We start from the raw sequence: 18,293 nt of genomic DNA on the forward strand, positions 1-18,293 counted from the left end.
CCATTGGCTGCACAGCATCACATTAAGTGAAATCCAAATGCAGCCTGTGTTTACAAGTTCAAACACTGGAATGTGAGATGTAGGCTAATCTACACTTCAATTAYGATGATAAATCCTAATTTCATTTACTATGTGCATAATTTCTATATAGCCTAGACTTTTTCATTCTGAAAGTCTAACACGACTGGGACGGGTGTGGCGTCGTGACAAGGACTAAGACGCTCCAATGCAGTTACACCTCAGACGTCAGCTATGCGGGTGTCGGCTATCGCTTGATCTGAATCTAGGCCTTAAAGCACTCTCCCTTTACTGTAGTTACTACACGAGGCCTTCTAGTCAATACATGATGCTTTAGAATGTATAGAATCTTAAGACTACACATTTCTAAGCTATACTTTCGTACCTACTAAATCTAGATAAACAGGCTATAAAACACAACATGCAAATGGGATGCTCAATTCTAGTCTAGAAAGTTAAATATACAGTTGACTACTGCGCCATGAAGAGTCCCTTGTCCAATTAACTCATCCCAAAAAAGATTTAGGAAACTCATACCAGACGTCAGCATTCATCTTAATTTATTGAATCAACTCACTTCAACAGAACAGTCAAAATCCCAACAGCATTGCTCTAATATATAAAAACACCTAAAATATTATGGGCCTTTTTAAAAATGGAGATAAACTCTTGACCTGAATAAGAACGACTGATACACTGGAGGATTTAGAGGCATGGTTTAGTAWTAACATTTAACAATTTAAAAAAACAATTTTGAATTAAAACTGAATGTTTTGTCGTACATATGGTGGAATCTGTCCTTCGGGAGGGAATTGMACTACAGTGGAATTATTCCTTCAAGAGGGAGTTTGGTCTAAAGACGGTTGGTGGTGGCGTTTGTACAGCGTCAGTGCAGATGTGTGTCAGCCTCTTCCTCATGACCTCAGAGTGTTGACCTTCTCCTCCAGTTTGGCTTCGTTGGACCCAGAGAAATCATCCACCTGGGAACGACACCACAAGGAATTCTAATATCACTTTCAACGTACTACAATAATGTTCAAGAACATAGGCTAGTACAGCGCTACAGCCAACTGTTATACTAAATATAATACAGTCTTTGGTCCGAGAGGAAAATCAACTAAAGCGACCATCAGTTAAGTGTTAATTATTTTATTATCATTTATAAAAAGGAAAAGATTAACTACAAGAAAATACCCACCTTTTTCTCATTCTTGTAGAAATGGAACGTCGGCATGCATTTGATGTCACAGTGTTTGGCCACATCCTATAGAAGGAGAGGCAGAGTGAAGGGTGATTCAAACGTAGACCAAACAAGCAATATATCATGACAGATCAACCAATAGAGGCCAAGTCTTTGATCGCTGCATCCTATGAAGATGGAGAGGGTCAGTTCATGGCTTGAGCGGAGAGAGATGGACAGAGGATGGTAGATGATGGTGACAGAGTCTGCTGATGATCTTGTAGAGGGCAAGTCTGGGAACCAGCCTGACTCTTATAGCCACTGGACTTCTCTTCCACTGTGTCAGCAGACACTGGGACTGGCTTCATCAGGATCTGGGAAACCAGCCTGACTCTTATAGCCACTGGACTTCTCTTCCACTGTGTAGCAGACACTGATGCTTCATCAGGTCTGGGAACAGCCTGACTTATAGCCACTGGACTTCTCTTCCACTTGTGTAGCAGACACTTGATGCTTCATCAGGTCTGGAACCAGCCTGACTTTATAGCCACTGGACTTCTCTTCCACTCTGTGTAGCAGACACTTGATGCTTCATCAGGTCTGGGAACCAGCCTGACTCTTATAGCCACTGGACTTCTCTTCCACTCTGTGTAGCAGACACTTGATGCTTCATCAGGTCTGGGAACCAGCCTGACTCTTATAGCCACTGACTTCTCTTCCACTCTGTGTAGCAGACACTTGATGCTTCATCAGGTCTGGGCGCCAGAAAGATCACCACTCAAAGTTCAGAATAGTAGCCGTCGTCCTCACTACGAGCCCTCTGCCTCAGCATTCCTCTACTGTATCTCCCATTCCTCTCAAATCCCTGTCATATGATTTATTTTATGTTCTATTAGAAACCATGCTAAAAAGGTACAGTAGTAGTATAAATAAACAGGCTCCCTCTATAAAAAGCACATTGATGTGGTTGAGTATCAGCCAGTAAGGAAGGCCTTAGGACAAACCTGTCCTGCCTGACTGGGCAAATCACCTCAACCTTCTGTAATAATATAACAGGAAAAGCAGAAGAGCAGGTCTTGGACCCACCCCCCCTCCCCCTCTCTGTGTACACCCGGCCACACAGTAGTCTACATGACTGCATTACTATATGACCCAACACAGACAGCTGAGATAATAACTGACTGATGGGTTCAACCCAGTGTCTGACTGTACAAAAACACCCAACGTCAAGCCACTTCCCCATCGCCCACAGCAACCCAGTGTCTGGACTGTACAAAAACACCAACGCCAAGCCACTTCCCGTCGCCACAGCAACCCAGTGTCTGGACTGTACAAAAACAACCCAACGCCAAGCCACGTCCCATGCCCACAGCAACCCAGTGTCTGACTGTACAAAAAACACCCACCGCCAAGCCACTTCCCCGTCGCCACAGCAACCCAGTGTCTGGACTGTACAAAAACACCCAATGCCAAGCCACTTCCCGTCACCACAGCAACCCAGTGTCTGACTGTACAAAAACACCCACCGCCAAGCCACTTCCCGTCGCCACAGCAACCCCAGCTCAATGCAACAAAGTCACACAATTGGATAGTAACCTTTCACCTGAAAACTGCCAGCCAGACAGCCGGCTCTTCTACTGACCCCACTTTCCTAACCAAAGTATTCTCTCGAGTCTTGTACTTCAAGAGATAGCCTCGTGGTGTTTCCCAATAGATCTACATACATGAGGTCTAGTCAATGTTAGGCAAGAAATCCATCTTTACAAAGAGTTATCTGTATTCAAATACACCAACTGGACTGTTAGTACTAATTCACAGACAATCTGATAACGTCCCATTTCATCACTTCAACGTTCAGTACATAATGCCCAAGCACTTTCAACAAGAACAATTAACAGTTGTTCAATGTTTGTGGAACACACACACACACACACAACTGACTCACCGCTGCCTCGTCCACGTCCACCTTGAGGAAAACCACATTCTTGTTCTCTGGTTTTTCCGACAGCCCCTGTAGAGGAGCAGAGAGCACAGGTTAAAGGTCAAGGGTCAGCAAGACAGCCCCAATGGGAAAACAGGCCTAGCAGTGTACTGCTGGCTAAACTAGGATTCCAAAATTCTATTAGCTTCCCCAAAATCTCCAGGTTTTCCAGAAATCCTGGTTCGAAGATTCCCGGAACCGGAGGGGAGGGGGGAATCCAGAATCCTACACCAGGAGGATTCTGTAAAACTTGGGAATTTTGTAACCATTAACTCAACCAGATGAGTCAGACACAGCAGCTCATGTATCCACCTGTCTATTATTGACCCAGTACTGTCCGTCTAGATAGAGACATACCATACAAGGGGGATTGATGGAGGACACACACCATAGGTTGATTCACATCTCCACTTGAATGCTACGTAATGCGAGTATTGACCCAGTTTTTCGTTTTAAATAGTTTACGGCAAGGCCCTACTTAACAACCCTGCTCTGCCTCAGTGGGCTTATGACTGATCATCTCAGAATTGTTCATTAGCATTTTGTTTACAGTCTATATTAAGGGCTCTTCACTTCTCGATGGTTGCCAAGACGACATGGCCACCACAACACAGGCTACATCCTAAATGGCATCCTATTCCCTATATATGGCACTACTTTTGACCAGAGTCCTATGGGCCCTGGTCAAAAGTTGTATACTATGTAGGGAATAGGGTTTGCACACAGTTTTTTTTCTTCCATAATATCTCTGGCTCAGACCAACCAACCCCTTCAGACTCCCCCTACTTGGCATGAGGCCTCTCACAGGAGACCATCTGACAGCTAGCAGGGTGCATCTTAACTAGACTAGGCACAACTGGGCCTGTATTCATAAAGCATCTCAGTGGGAGAGCTGATCTAGTAACAGATCCACCCTGTCCTTGTAATCATATTGATTATGATCTAAAAATGGAGAACTGATCCTAGCTCAGCACTCCAAATCTAAGATGCTTTATAAATACGGGCCCTAGAACAAGATCATAAACTAATCAGAAGAACCTCCCCGCGTGAGTAATGGTACAGCTAAGCTAGAGAAGTTGAGTGTTGGACCACTCACTTTGAAGAAGGGTGCAATGTTCTTGCAGGGGCCGCACCAGGAGGCTGTGAAGTCTACTACCACCAGCTTGTCTCCTGCTTCCTTCAGGGCACTGAAGAAGGTATCCTACAGAACATTAGAGAATACTTTATTAATAAACTGTGAGGAAGAGCCTACAGAACACATTGTCCATCCACAATGAGAATGACAAACATAGAATATGTTATTGGCCATCAACAATGTCTGGCATCATAAGAATATAATACTTTATTGGTTGATATGAACATGCTAGTGGTTTATAGGACCTTGTTTAGCGCCAACCTTAACCCGTTTGAGGCAGGAACAGGACTTTGGTAGACTATCACACACACACACACACGATGATTGACAGGGGGCACTGTGTTGCAGCCATCATACCTCCAGCTTGGCCCTCCCTCACATTGTAAAACATATTTAGGAAGCTATTGAAATGCATTTATTCATGTCTACATTTGTTTGACACATTTATTATATTATTACACACACCTAAATGCATACTTTCAAATTATACAATCTGAACTAAACATACATTCCTTAAAGTATGTTTTCAGATTACTTATGTTACTGTCCCTACTACAACTTAAATACCTGTCATTTTGTCCTTTAAATACTGTAGAATTGCATTAAATCCTATGAAAGAGTTCCTACCGGGGAGTGCCAACATGGACGACCAGTGGCTTCAAAACCTCTTAACGGTCAATACATAACTGCCYATCCAGGGTTTATACACATCACTGCCCGGGACTGATTCCATCTGCTCCACATAACATTGCAACCATGATGATGCAACACAACCCATTAAAGTCCAGGTTATCTGGAATTTACACATTAAATAGCTACATACAACACTAACCGGGACGGTAGCCAGCAAGTTAGAGGTAGTCCAGATAAGCCTGGCCAGTTAGTTGCATATTAGGAATGTTCAGGCGCAACGTTATAAACGCTTCAAAACCCCCAAACTGAGTCGGACGATCAATCAAAAGAGCTATGCACGAAGTAAAAACATGTCTTACCTTATCTTCAATTTCGATAATCATGTTGATGGTGGTTTATTGGCGGTCTGTTACAACACAATACTAAGCTCCTGTGACAGCAAGCGGCTTTCAGTGTGTGAAGTGACGCCSCCGGGTTTATAAAAGCCGCGCATAAGCCCTGCCCCTCGTGGGCGATCCACGAGCCAACTGCTTGACGGGGATGACAATAGAAACATTGTAGCACCTGCTTCAAGAAACGCAAATAATACATTTTCATATTTTATGTGTAGATTAAGCTACTTCTCAAGACTGCAAATGACTTGGGTCATTCAAATACATCGAATACTTGAACATAGTATTTTCTGGAATGAATCAAAAGGTACCACAATTGGTTTGACTATATGAATGCTGCATATTGTGTAGGCAACATGTACAATAGTTTATTCCACAAGTCACGGTGACTTGACAAATTCCTGGTTTACTACAGAACCAGCAGGGGATTGGTTGAGAGAACCGATGAGTCAAGAAGCAGGGTCAAATAGCATTGGAGCTGGGAAAGTAATTACACTGAACATTCAAATCCAATGAGAAAGTAATTTATTCTGTGGATTGATGGACCAACGTGATCTGAATGCATCAAATACATTGTAATAGTCCCATCAGATGACATTATTGGTATGATTCATGCTTTCCTTCCTTCCTCATGGTGGTCCATGGTTATGTACATGACAGGCTCTCACCATGAGGTTTGTCTTATTACAGAAACGAACATCTTGTCACCTGAGCTCTACTGAAATTCAAATCAGTAACTAAAAATAAAGACGTCTCATTCATATCAAACAAAGGGATGTTGTAGACAGCTACGGGGTGATAGACCTTACACTATTGTTTTGGATCCACTCAATGACAGCGTAGGAGCACAGGAGCTTCAAAGCCCTGGCTCACATTCATTAGGGCACACCGTAGTAAATGTTTTCAAATGGAAAAGGAACATTTCTTATTGGACAATTCCAGGTAGTACCTCCCTTTTTTAGACCTTTTTACTACCGTTTGGTGCCTAATGAACAAAGCACTTTCTTCCTGCTTTCAAGGAGATGAGAAGCATTAATTATGAGCAGAGTTATTTTTAGAGCTATAGTCTGCAATAAGACAGAACAACCTAGGTCTGTGGTACAGTGTGGCGATGCACATCTTGCCATTACTAAATTACTACTTGGTCGCCTACGAAACACTATCAATTCATTTGAATCTGATTTGTGAGTAAAACATTGAAGTCAGACAATAAAAGCCATAAAAAGACTTTAATACTTCATACAGAGTAAACATTTGGATTCAAGGACGGACTATGATGTGTATATAATAAGGTTGTGCTATGAATGCACTATAGAAAAATGATTCCAGAATGCAATGTCATGGTTATAGTTTGGCGTTCCTATGGGAATGTTCCATGAATTCTAATTCTATGATAGAGTATCCATTGAAGCCATCTAAACTTTAACAATGGCTTTTCCAATATTGTCTCCCTGCAGCATTCCCATAAAGGCAGCAGGCATGTTCTCAAAGCCTTCAGTGACATGCTCACGACACTGCAGTTTCCCCTGTGGATAAAAACATAACATTAACAGGTCTAAAATCTCTGATAGTCAGACATTTCATATTGTAAATATGAATAGCTCGAAATGAGATGAAGGCTTACTAGAATAACAGGGTGTACAGCTAACAGACATCTATACAATATGTAAAACATGGTGTCCTGAAATTGTTACCCAATACAGCATTTTCATGATTCTCAACTTCAGACAGTTTTTATGTACCCTGGGTACCAGTCTGTTTGTGCTTACATTCCACTCCTTGTATTCCATGTCATAAGCCAAACATGTCAGAGCACAAGGAGTGTAATGTTAGCACAAAACAGGTCTGGATTTCAGGCTACTTTTTATCCTCAGTACTGTACTTGCCTCCCTCTTCCAGGCCATCAGTCTCCTCAGAGCCTCTTGGTTCTTATGCTCCCACCTGCCCACCAGGAAGCCCTCCATCTTCAGCTGCTTAAAGATCATGGTCAGCTGGGGGTAGGGACCTGTCCGAGAGAGGGGGAGCGAAAGAAGTGAAAGAAAGTGAGAGYAAATGAGAGCGATGAGAGATATTGAGAGTAAGAGAGAGAGAAAGGAAAAGCAAGATGAGGAAAGAGATTATAGAGTGTGCCATATAGGCAAAGGAAAACAAAGATCCAATATGCTTCTTAATTCATTTTTATGTAATGAAACCAGAGGAGGCTGGTGGGGGGAGCTATAGGATGACAGGCTCATTGTAATGGCTGGAATGGCATAAATGGAATAAATGGACCGTTCCATTTATTCTATCCCAGACATTACAATGAGACTGTTCGCCTCTAGCTTCCCCCACCAGCCTCCACTGAATGAAACATTCAGCTGGTGACAGCATTCTGAGTGTAATACTGGCTAATGGCGCCCTCTAGTGGAATAGTGAAATGAGCACAGTCAGCGCACAATCTCAACACTCACAGCATATAATAAAGGTAACACAAATTAGAGAGTTATGCAATGTAGAGTTGTGTATATTTGAATGGGTTCTTTAAATGTGCATCTCTGTAAGAAAAGAGAGCGAGAGCAGACCTGTTTGTGGAGTGGTGTCATTGTATGTTGAGATGCCCCCGCACAAGGCTATCCTTKCAAACTCCTTCATCTGAGGGATGGCCACACTAGAGAAAGGGCCTCCCACCTATGAAAACGTAAGTTATATCCAGGTAAATATGTTAGGATGAAATACCCATTACAAAACACTGATAGCGTCCGACACTATATATATGTCTAATGATATTAAAACCAGAGTGAAATACTACTTTATAACTAAAAAGTAGCAGCCATATCTAACAATATTACAAGTATCAGAGTGAATTATTATAAAACTACTTAATTACACTTTATATAAATACTTTACTAGAACCAAATACTTGATAACTACTATATAACCTACGTTCTCAAAGAAGCAGTGGTATCCGTCAGGTGAGGCAGTCTTCAGGGCCTCCTCCAGAGAGCTGACTGTTTTGTAGTTGAAGGCCTCATCGAAGCCCAGCTCCTTGAGGAAGGCCACCTTGGTGTCGGAAAAGAGAAAATGAATAAGCAAAAAAGTTATGGAAAAGAAAATGAAACAATCAAGTGCTGCCCCCTATTTTAATCAAAGGATAAAGACAAAGAAACAGATGATGACCATTGCATTTTTGCCTCCCAGTCTTTCATTCAAATCCCTTTTTCATTCTTACCTTGGCGTCAGACCCGGTGGAGCCCACCACCCTGCAGCCCTTGATCTTAGCGATCTGGCCCACAGCGGAGCCCACAGCCCCAGCTGCAGCGTTCACCAGGAGGGTGTCTCCAGCCTGCAGCCCCAGCACCTCCTCCAGACCGTACAGGGCTGTTAACCTACAATCAGATTACAATAGAATAAAATACAACTTTATAGTCCATTGAATACAGTCATTTGTCTTTCAAAGTTTTTAAATTCTCAAACCCCCAGACAAAGAGTTGTGATTCCATATATTGAAACTGTTTAAAGAGTGATCAAACAGCAGAGACAACACTGGAGACCACATAAGGTCTGTCAGCCTGTAGTCAGAGCACCAGAGGGAGAGCTCTTTAATAAGAAGTTTAACCATAGATGTGTCACCCATGTGGTCCAGTGGGAACACTCCCATCAGAAAGCACACATGTACAACCCCAATGGTCGTGAGGGCAACCCCCGCCTCAACCTTTCTCTCCTCCTTGCCTGTCTCTCCCATATAATTCTTCACCGTCAAAATAAAGCTTTTTAGATACTTAAAAACACAAGCAGTAGCATCAGATGGATGTTCATCTGAATTATGACTCATTCAAACGGTTTAGAGTTCAGCGGAACAGGACTGTAAATGGTGACCGGAGACATCTGTGGCCCAAATCTTTGTTTTATCAACCTCAAAGGAAAACATACACACGTTCTTCCTGGCAGACTTGAGGTCAACATTTAATCTGTCATGAAACAGCTGTGCTGCAAATTCTCCAACACTAGCTCCAACATTTAGCTGACAGAATTAACTGTTAGCATTCCTCCTTACCCAGGCCCTTCTTCTGGCCTGAAAACATAAAATGTTCCACACTTTGTGGGCAGTGGTGATACATGGCATAGGAACTCTTGTTTTTTTACTATTCTCCCTAGGCAGACGGATTGCCTCCCACATTAACAATGTTCTGACATTCTGTACGAGTGCTGTTGCCCTCGGACCGGGATTTCTGAGACTTTTACCCCAAAATAGAAGCCACTGGCGCTCAGGAAGTCCCCCATTCCTTACCCAGGCATGCCGATGGCCCCCAGAGCCAGGGACATGGGGACCTCCTGTGGCCAGTCAGACAGAAGGCGTGTCAGGCCTGTCCCATCAGACACAGTGTGTGTCCTCCAGCCGCATCTACCAACCACATGGCACCCAATTGGGAAGGTTGAGTTGTTGCTCTGGATCACCCTAGAAAACCACACGCGCAAACAAATAAACAAACTGAATTAACTATCAGACAGTTGATCATACTCAGAAGACACAGATCCTAAAGTATGCCTAACGAAGAATCTCCAACTGAAAGTGTTTCTAGTCACAGAGAAGGTTTAATCTGGGATTACGTCAACCACCCTCAGTGGTTGCTAAATTGTTTATCTAGAGACTAATTTGAATACATATGAAATGTCAATGGAAGCCTTCGGAAATTCCAAAACAATCTGTACACATTCACAAAGATACTTTAATGACAGTATTCAAGGATATAAACTCAGTAAAATAACTTAAAAAGCCCTGGGGAGAGAGTGAAAGCAGGGGAGAGTCATTTGGTTCTGTGTACTTATCCAGACAGACTCACTCTCAATAACAAACTTTGTCTGTGAAAACACATTGAACCATTCACTTGTGGCAGGAACGGAAACTCAGAACACACTGCCAAGTGCATTCAATTTGTTCTCTTACAACTGCAGTCACGAATGATAATCTACTGCCTCGGAAATGAATAACAGGTGCAGGACCGATTCTCTTGCAGTAAACGGCAGGCATGCATGTCCTCTCATGGTAGATGAAAGGCAGTTAACTTTGTCCTGCATCCCAAATGGCAACTTATTCCCTACATAGTGAACTGCTTTTGACCAGGGCCCACTAGTGCACTATGTAGGTAATAGGGTGCCATTTGGAAGCGGACTTGCTTATTTTTCTTACTTGGCCACTTGAGTTCCGATCATCACTCCCCCCTCTTTCATACGCAGTCGGCTGAACGGTCTGGAAACAACCACAGAGGAACTAATCAGATGAGATGGTTTCTGTACTGAAATATACTGAAGAGCTGTGGTTGAGCAAAGTCAAAACTGTTCAGTGAATAACAACATATCCTTTTCCTTACAGATATCACATTACATGAAACATGACCTAAATGGCACATGTTAGGGGAATCCAACCCCGTCCCCTTTTTCTTTGACTTTTCTCCCCTACCTCATGTAAGGATCCACACTGAGAAACAGTGCCTCGAGAAGCACCTCTGAAACAGACAGAACAACAACGTATGGCATCACTCATATCAGCTTCAGTCAGGTGCAGGAATCTTGTACTCAGTGCAAGTACTGGTCCAGATGATCTAAGTCAATGTGATGAGCTCATCCCCACAGGTTTGTTACCTCCATCTTTAGGCTCTGGCAGCTGCTCCAGCTTCAGCTCAAAGTTGCTGTCCTCCGGGAATCCTTCAAAGTGACGGGCCAGGACCCAGGTCTTGGATTGAACCATGGCTCTTTGCTTTGGACAACTGTGAAATAATATATGATTTACTTACTTGCTTTCAATACAACTAAAGATAACTCCTCGCCAAAGATAACCTTGGAACCGTTTCTACTTGTGCATCCTGAATGTAGCAACATGTCATGCATACTGATAGGCAGCTCTAAACTAGAGCAAACTAAAACTGTAGGTTGAGATATAAAATAAAGCTAGAAATGCAATAGATACATTTAACACCCAGATGCTTATATCATAACAGGATGACGAGAAACTACTGTACTTCAACAAAGGATGCATGTTATTCAAAGATTGTTGATCAGCTGGTAAGCATGGCCACGGCAGTCTGTGCAGTAAAGAGTATTGTGCCAGCAAAAACAAGCATGCATTGATTTGCAGTACTATAGTAGCCTACAGTAGGCTGCTATTTAGAATAGCAAAATTCACATTTATCCCACAGCACTAGGTTAGCTAGATAAAGGACTTGCAGAACCTAGCCGAGTGCTGTGCATTGATGCCAAATGAATACCGTGCAAGCCAACTTTATAGGGGTCTGTCGACCACCACCACAACAGATGATGAAACGAGTTAAATAAGCATTTCTCTCTATCAATGCGTTTGAATGCCATACCTTGTCCAGCAAAACTCACCTCGAATAACGTATAAACAAATCACACTTCTAGGTCACTGTTCTCCATGCAGAATGAAAGAAATATCAAAACGTACCTAGAAACGTTAAAAAAGAGCGTGGGCAGGTAGGCTCGACTACTTTCTCATTGGCTGAAAAAGTTGTTTAGCGGATCCCCATCGCGTGACGTAGAACGTAATGTTGAGAGCGCGACTGTCGCTTTGTAGCAATYGTGATAAACGGTACGGGGCTAATTGAAAAAGAAATCAAGAAATATCCTAATGATATTGTTTCTTTAGTTGAACAATTTATGCGTTTAACATTTGATGAGCTACATGGATTAGTGACGTGTGTGGTCCAACCATATCAGGCCCCAGACCCTGAACATGGGATTTGAGGTTTCGAGCGACTGAAGTATATATTTGTTATTATTTCGTAGTTTGTGTGGATGAATGTTACATTTCTCTTCCCCGTAGTGTAATTTACTTTTCTTCCGTCCAGTTGCTGGCGACAATACATTTGTTGCGTGTAGTTCGCAAATAACCCCAAAGAAGATGGATGAGAGAGCGCGCATTTCGCTTTAGTAGCCGCTTCCTACCAGTTGAAAAAGAAGAAATGAACAATGTAAAATATCGGTGGACAAATTGCTTCAGAATTGATGCAGCTATTCACTTCACGGACCTCAGTCGTTAGAATGTGGCTAGCGAGTTTACAGTAACGTTAGCTAGTTAATTATGTGAAACAATTTCTGATCTTACTAGGCTGTAAAGTTGACAGTTTGTGTCACCGGAGTTATAGTTCACAAACAAACTACATTTGGTTAAACATTTCTTCAACGCTCAACTCAATAATGCCGTTATCCAGCCGTTGTGATTTGTTTCAAATCCACGCCTCCTGATTAACGTGACCTACCGAACGATGGAGATTATTGACTGACTACACGATCATCAGGGCGGAGAAGCTTTCATCCTGACAATTTCTAGGTCCTTTAGATTTCATATTAGAAATTGCTAAAACTGAGAGTTTACCCCTCATTCCAGGAACCAAACTCAGTTAGCGTTTGTACTCCTTTTAAACAATGCAATATATATTTTTTTACTTTGGCAAATGGTAAAGTCAATGAAACTTAGTCCAATCTGTTTGTAAGAGATTCTATTTTTGGGAACAGAAAACTGTATTGAGATCAAATATTTCATTGATGAGAAAATGTTCTATCTTCGTTCCATCTTCTCCCACACTGCTCTCACTACCATATTTGGTAGTGAGTGGAAACGCCAAGCGTATGCTTCACATTTATACATCGGTGAAATATCTGTCTCATTGTTCTATCTGTGGTAGGGTGCTGTCGTCATGTTAGACAGCGGTCAGTTCGTGGATGTGCTTGGTCGGTTAGGTTATCCGGGCACCCTATCCCTGAAGGGCTCTGAGTTTGATTGGCTGTTTGCCTGCGCTTCGGAAAACCTCCACCTCCTTCGCTTTGTATGCCGCACCCTCAACCAGGGCAACGTCCTCACCCCAGAGGAGGCCCGGGCCTTTAAGGTGACTCCATCAAGCCCATATTTGATCAGGCTGCCCCGGGCGAAGTCCTCAACACCTGTATGCCTGCGGCTGCAAGTAGCGTGGTCCACCCTTCCTCATCTTTTTCATCCTTGACGGAGGACGAGGTGAACGTGGAAGATCTAGAGGCGGAGCTAGTAGTGTTGAAAAAGGAGATGCAGCTGAAACAGTGGCGCCACAAGAAGCTCCAGGTGCTCGCCACCCCCTGGGCTGACGCTGCGCTCCGATTAGCCGCCCAGCAGGATGCGGCCAATGGCAGGCTGAAGGATGCCAACGRGGCGCTGGGGACGGAGAATGCAGGGACAAATGCCGCACTACAGACCTTCACGGACGAGGTGAGGAAACTAGGATCCTACCTCAAAGTAGACCCAGATTCCAAGGAAGGAAAGACCCAGGGAGAGGCTGCTGCCTCGGCCCTCAGTACCCACCCACTAGGGCCTCCTGTCCTGTTCTCCCAGCTATCTCTGGAGCACTATCTCCACCAGGAGGAGCTGAACACCAAGGCCCTGGCCACCCTCACCCGGCACCAGTTCTTCCAGGGCATCACCGACATGGTGGAGACCTCCTGCTCAGAACGCTTCCAGTTCCTGGACCTCAGCCTCTGCGGAGATGGAGAGGGGGATGAGATAAAAGAGAAGGATGGAAAAAGAGTGGTGGAGCAGAGGAGTGAGATGGCCAGGCTCCAGTGGGGTCAGATTGTGGTCCTGCACCAGTTGTTCAAGGCCAGGGCAGAGGAAGAGCGAGCCAGGGCCGGGCTGGGGTGGATCACTGAGAACCTGCGGTCATTCACCAAGGTAAGGCACCTGTTTTGAAATTGTTTATCGTATAACCTTTTGGAATGCCCTTTTTATTGCAATTATTGGTATCACTATATAACATGTTGGTAAGGGCAGTGGGCATTGGATGGTTCATGAGAGTTGCATATTAACTCTAACTTCTCCCTCTCTCCTCTCACATGGCACCACCACCAATACCTCCTCTCTCCAGGCGCGTGAGGCCTTGTCCAGGCGTGAGCTTCAGGGCGTGGGGGCTGATCTAGAATCTCTCCTCCAGGGGCCTCTACAGCGGCTCTGAGGCAACGCACCAGGCTGCTCAACTTGCCTGTGGTTAGGGGAGACCTGGACCTGCAGCTGGCCAGACAGGAGTACTATACCTTCAGACAGGATACGTATACACTTCAGCACGGGAGTTATAACCTCCAGACGGGAGTATATACCTCCAGACGGGAGTACTAATACCTCCAGACGGGAGTATTATACCTCCAGACGGGAGTACTATACCTCCAGACGGGAGTATTATACCTCCGACGGGATATATACCTCCAGACGGGAGTATTATACCTCCAGACGGGAGTACTATACCTCCAGACGGGAGTACTATACTCCAGACGGGAGTACTATACCTCCAGACGGGGTATTATACCTCCAGACGGGAGTACTATACCTCCAGACGGAGTATTATACCTCCAGACGGGAGTATATACCTCCAGACGGGAGTACTATACCTCCAGACGGGGGTACTATACCTCAACGATACTATACTCCAGACGGGAGTACTATACCTCCAGACGGGAGTATTATACCTCCAGACGGGAGATTATACCTCCCAGACGGGAGTACTATACCTCCAGACGGAGTACTATACCTCCAGACGGGAGTACTATACCTCCAGACGGAGTACTATACTCCAGACAGGAGTACTATACCTCCAGACAGGAGTACTATACCTCCAGACAGGAGTACTATACCTTCAGACAGGAGTACTTATACCTTCAGACAGGAGTACTATACCTCCAGACAGGAGTACTATACCTTCAGACAGGAGTACTATACCTCCAGACAGGAGTACTATACCTCCAGACAGGAGTATTATACCTTCAGACAGGAGCAGGTACAGTTAGTTTGTTTTGTAATGCACAAATGCTGTTTTTGATCATGATGCAGACTAGGGCTGACCCCATTTTAGTCGAATGGTCGATTGTTTAGTCGATAGGCTGTTGGTCGACTGAAATGTCTTTAGTCGAGCAGTAGAAAATATATATATATATAATTCGTGCTGTGGACTGTTCGATTGTGGATGCCGTGGGGATGGCACAGTCCATCAGTCTAAGACGTGCCACTGAAATTGTATATGGTTATATTATGTAAGAACAATTGTGCAACACAAATATTTTTTAAATATTTTATAACAAATTCGCTTTCTCCAGTGTTGGAAAGTGGTCGCTGTCCGCAGTTCTGAAACACATCAGTGCGCTGTTGAATTGGTGCCTATTCCTAGACCATGTTACTATGTGCATAATAGCAAAGTTAACCAGCATATTGGTGTTGAGAACAATGTTGCGGAGGCAGTGGCGGAGTTAAGAGATGAGAAAACAGCCAATCACCACAGCGGACCACAGCGCCCTCCTCAGGCGAGAGAGGAACTGTACGTCTACTTCCACCTGGACTCCAGGCTGCTGAACAAAGTGGTGGAGGAATATAAATGCAACATGCAACAATTTCAAGGATTTTACTTACAGTTCATAAGGAAATCAGTAAATTTAAATAAATTCATTTGGCACTAATTTATGTATTTGACATGACTAGATTTTTTTAATTTTTTTATTTTTCACCTTTATTTAACCAGGTAGGCTAGTTGAGAACAAGTTCTCATTTGCAACTGCGACCTGGCCAAGATAAAGCAAGCAGTGTGAACAGACAACACAGAGTTACACATGGAGTAAACAATAAACAAGTCAATAACATGGTAGAAAAAAGAGAATCTATTACAATGTGTGGCAAAAGGCATAGAGGTAGGCAATAAATCGAATAATTACAATTTAGCAGATTAACACTGGAGTGAAAATCATCAGATGAACATGTGCAAGAAGAGATACTGGTGTGCAAAAGAGCAGAAAGTAAATAAATAAAAGCAGTATGGGGGGTGAGGTAGGTAAATGGGTGGATAGTTTACAGATGGACTATTACAGCTGCAGCGTCGTTTAGCTGCTCGATAGCAGGTTTTAAAGTTGTTGAGAGATAAAAGTCTCCAACTTCAAGAGAGTTTTGCCCCAATTCGTTCCAGGTCGCCCAGGCCAGCAGGAGAGAACTGGAAGGAAAGGCGTCCAAATGAGGTTTTAGCTTTAGGGATGATCAGTGAGATACACCTGCTGGAGCGCGTGCTGCGGGTGGGTGTAGCCATCGTGACCAGTGAACTGAGATAAGGCGGCACTTTACCTAGCATAGCCTTGTAGATGACCTGGAGCCAGTGGGTCTGACGACGAACATGTAGCGAGGGCCAGCCGACTAGGGCATACAGGTCGCAGTGGTGGGTCGAATACAGATATGCATCACAGATACACTATATATAAAGTACAAAYGTATGTGGACACTGACTACCGAGTTCCAAACTGCCTCTGGAAGCAACGTCAGCACAAGAACTGTTCGTCGGAAGCTTTATGAAATGGAAATGAAATTTCCATGGCCGAGCAGCCGCTCACAAGCCTAAGATCACTATGTACAATGCCAAGCATCGGCTGGAGTGGTGTAAAGCTCGCCACCATTGGCCTCTGGAGCAGTGGAAACGTGTTCTCTAGAGTGATGAATCACGCTTCACCATCTGGCAGTCATGGACGAATCTGGGTTTGGCTGATGCCAGGAGATCGCTACCTGCCCGAATGCATAGTGCCAACTGTAAAGTTGGGTGGAGGAGGAAGAATGGTCTGGGGCTGTTTTTCATGGTTCGGGCTAGGCCTCTTAGTTCCAGTGAAGGGAAATCTTAACATTACAGTATACAATGACATTCTAGAGACGATTCTGTGCTTCCAACTTTGTGGCAACAGTTTGGGGAAGGCCCTTTCCTGTTTCAGCATGACAATGCCCCCGTGCACTAAGCAAGGTCCATACAGAAATGGTTTGTTGAGATCGGTGTGGAAGAACTTGACAGGCCTGCACAGAGCCCTGACCTCAACCCCATCGAACACCTTGAATTGGAACACCGACTGCGAGCCAGGCCTAATCGCCCAACATCAGTGCCCGKTCTCACTAATGCTCTTGTGGCTGAATGGAAGCAAGTCCCCGCAGCAATGTTCCAACATCTAGTGGAAAGCCTTCCCAGAATAGTGGATGCTGCAGCAAAGGGGGGACCAACTCCATATTAATGCCCATGATTTTCGAATTAGATGTTTGACGAGGAGGTGTCCACATACTTTTGGTCATGTAATGTACCTTTAAAAAAAAGAGAGAGGGGCGTGAATCAGAAAACCACCATTTGCATCATGCAGTTTTTCACGTCTCCTTCGTATAGATTGATCAGGCTGTTGATTGTGGCATGTGGAATGTTGTCCCACTCCTCTTCAATGACTGTATAAAGTTGCTGGATATTGGCGGGAACTGGAACACTCTGTCGTACACGTCGATCCAGAGCATCCCAAACYTGCTCAATTGGTGACATGTTTGGTGAGTATGCAGGCCATGGAAGAACTGGGTCATTTTCAGCTCCAAGAAATTGTGTGCAGATCCCTGAGACATGGGGCCATGCATTATCATGCTGAAACACGAGGTGATTGCGGTGGATGAATGGCACGACAAAGGGCCTCTGGATCTCATCACGGTATCTCTGTGTATTCAAATTGCCATTGATAAAACGCAATTGCATTCATTGTCCGTAGTTTATGTCCGAGGACCCTGCCCCCTCTACCCCCAGAGAGCGGTACTCCCTGGTCCTCCATGCCCCCTCACAGGAGCCTCCCTGGAGAGAGTGGACTACAACTAGCCCCTAGGACTCCTTGATGCGCCTTGCTGCTCAGAGAGAGATGCATCAGGGTCAGGTTCAGTTAGAGGAAAAACGTTTTGAAACAGAGGTACTACCTGAACGTGTCCAGTAAGAACACAGATGTTCATTTTCTCTGTCGACTGATTGGTTGCCTTTGGTCTTCTCCCACAGCTCACCTGAAGAGACAGCTCACATGCTCCATCCACTCCCCTTGGAGAGTAGAGAGAGTAGAGTATTACTTTATTAATCCCAACTTGGGTAATTGTTTTATCACAGCATGCATCATCAATGACGTACAATGACA

At 44.2% G+C, this 18,293-nt stretch overlaps 2 protein-coding genes and 1 pseudogene across 3 annotated transcripts; 1 reads left to right on the forward strand and 2 right to left on the reverse strand.

Annotated features, from left to right (window-relative positions):
• Positions 1–561: 561 nt before the first annotated feature.
• On the reverse strand, positions 562–5,421 carry LOC112071572 (thioredoxin). Its single transcript, XM_024139013.2, has 5 exons — positions 5,307–5,421; positions 4,276–4,380; positions 3,144–3,209; positions 1,217–1,282; positions 562–998 (listed from the first exon to the last, which is right to left on the reverse strand). The coding sequence occupies exons 1-5, from the start codon at positions 5,328–5,330 to the stop codon at positions 933–935; spliced, it is 327 nt and encodes a 108-aa protein (XP_023994781.1). The 5' UTR covers positions 5,331–5,421; the 3' UTR covers positions 562–932.
• Positions 5,422–6,553: 1,132 nt separating this feature from the next.
• LOC112071573 (prostaglandin reductase 1-like) lies at positions 6,554–11,852 on the reverse strand. 2 transcript variants are annotated; one of them, XM_024139015.2, is made up of 10 exons: positions 11,779–11,852; positions 10,959–11,083; positions 10,777–10,822; positions 10,507–10,566; positions 9,607–9,774; positions 8,548–8,704; positions 8,262–8,378; positions 7,901–8,006; positions 7,226–7,344; positions 6,554–6,865 (listed from the first exon to the last, which is right to left on the reverse strand). In XM_024139015.2, exons 2-10 carry the CDS (start codon positions 11,062–11,064, stop codon positions 6,755–6,757), a joined length of 990 nt encoding a protein of 329 aa, XP_023994783.1. In that variant the 5' UTR covers positions 11,065–11,083; positions 11,779–11,852; the 3' UTR covers positions 6,554–6,754. The 2 variants fall into 2 exon arrangements, with proteins under 2 accessions (XP_023994783.1, XP_023994782.1); XM_024139014.2 differs by having other exon boundaries at positions 11,703–11,793.
• A 1,174-nt stretch (positions 11,853–13,026) lies between these two features.
• LOC139024561 (HAUS augmin-like complex subunit 3) lies at positions 13,027–14,472 on the forward strand (annotated as a pseudogene).
• The last annotated feature ends 3,821 nt before the right edge of the window (positions 14,473–18,293 follow it).

Source organism: Salvelinus sp. IW2-2015, unplaced genomic scaffold, assembly GCF_002910315.2.
Source record: "Salvelinus sp. IW2-2015 unplaced genomic scaffold, ASM291031v2 Un_scaffold1645, whole genome shotgun sequence".
NCBI lineage: Eukaryota > Metazoa > Chordata > Actinopteri > Salmoniformes > Salmonidae > Salvelinus > Salvelinus sp. IW2-2015.

What these genes read in the sequence shown, in the direction of transcription:
- LOC112071572 (XM_024139013.2), bottom strand. Translation starts at nt 5,330, where the DNA reads ATGATTATCGAAATTGAAGATAAG. An exon ending in TTATCGAAATTGAAGATAAG is followed by an intron (nt 4,381 to 5,306) that starts GTAAGACATGTT and finishes AATGTTCTGTAG; the next exon opens with GATACCTTCTTCAGTGCCCT. An exon ending in TCTACAAGAATGAGAAAAAG is followed by an intron (nt 999 to 1,216) that starts GTGGGTATTTTC and finishes TGTCGTTCCCAG; the next exon opens with GTGGATGATTTCTCTGGGTC.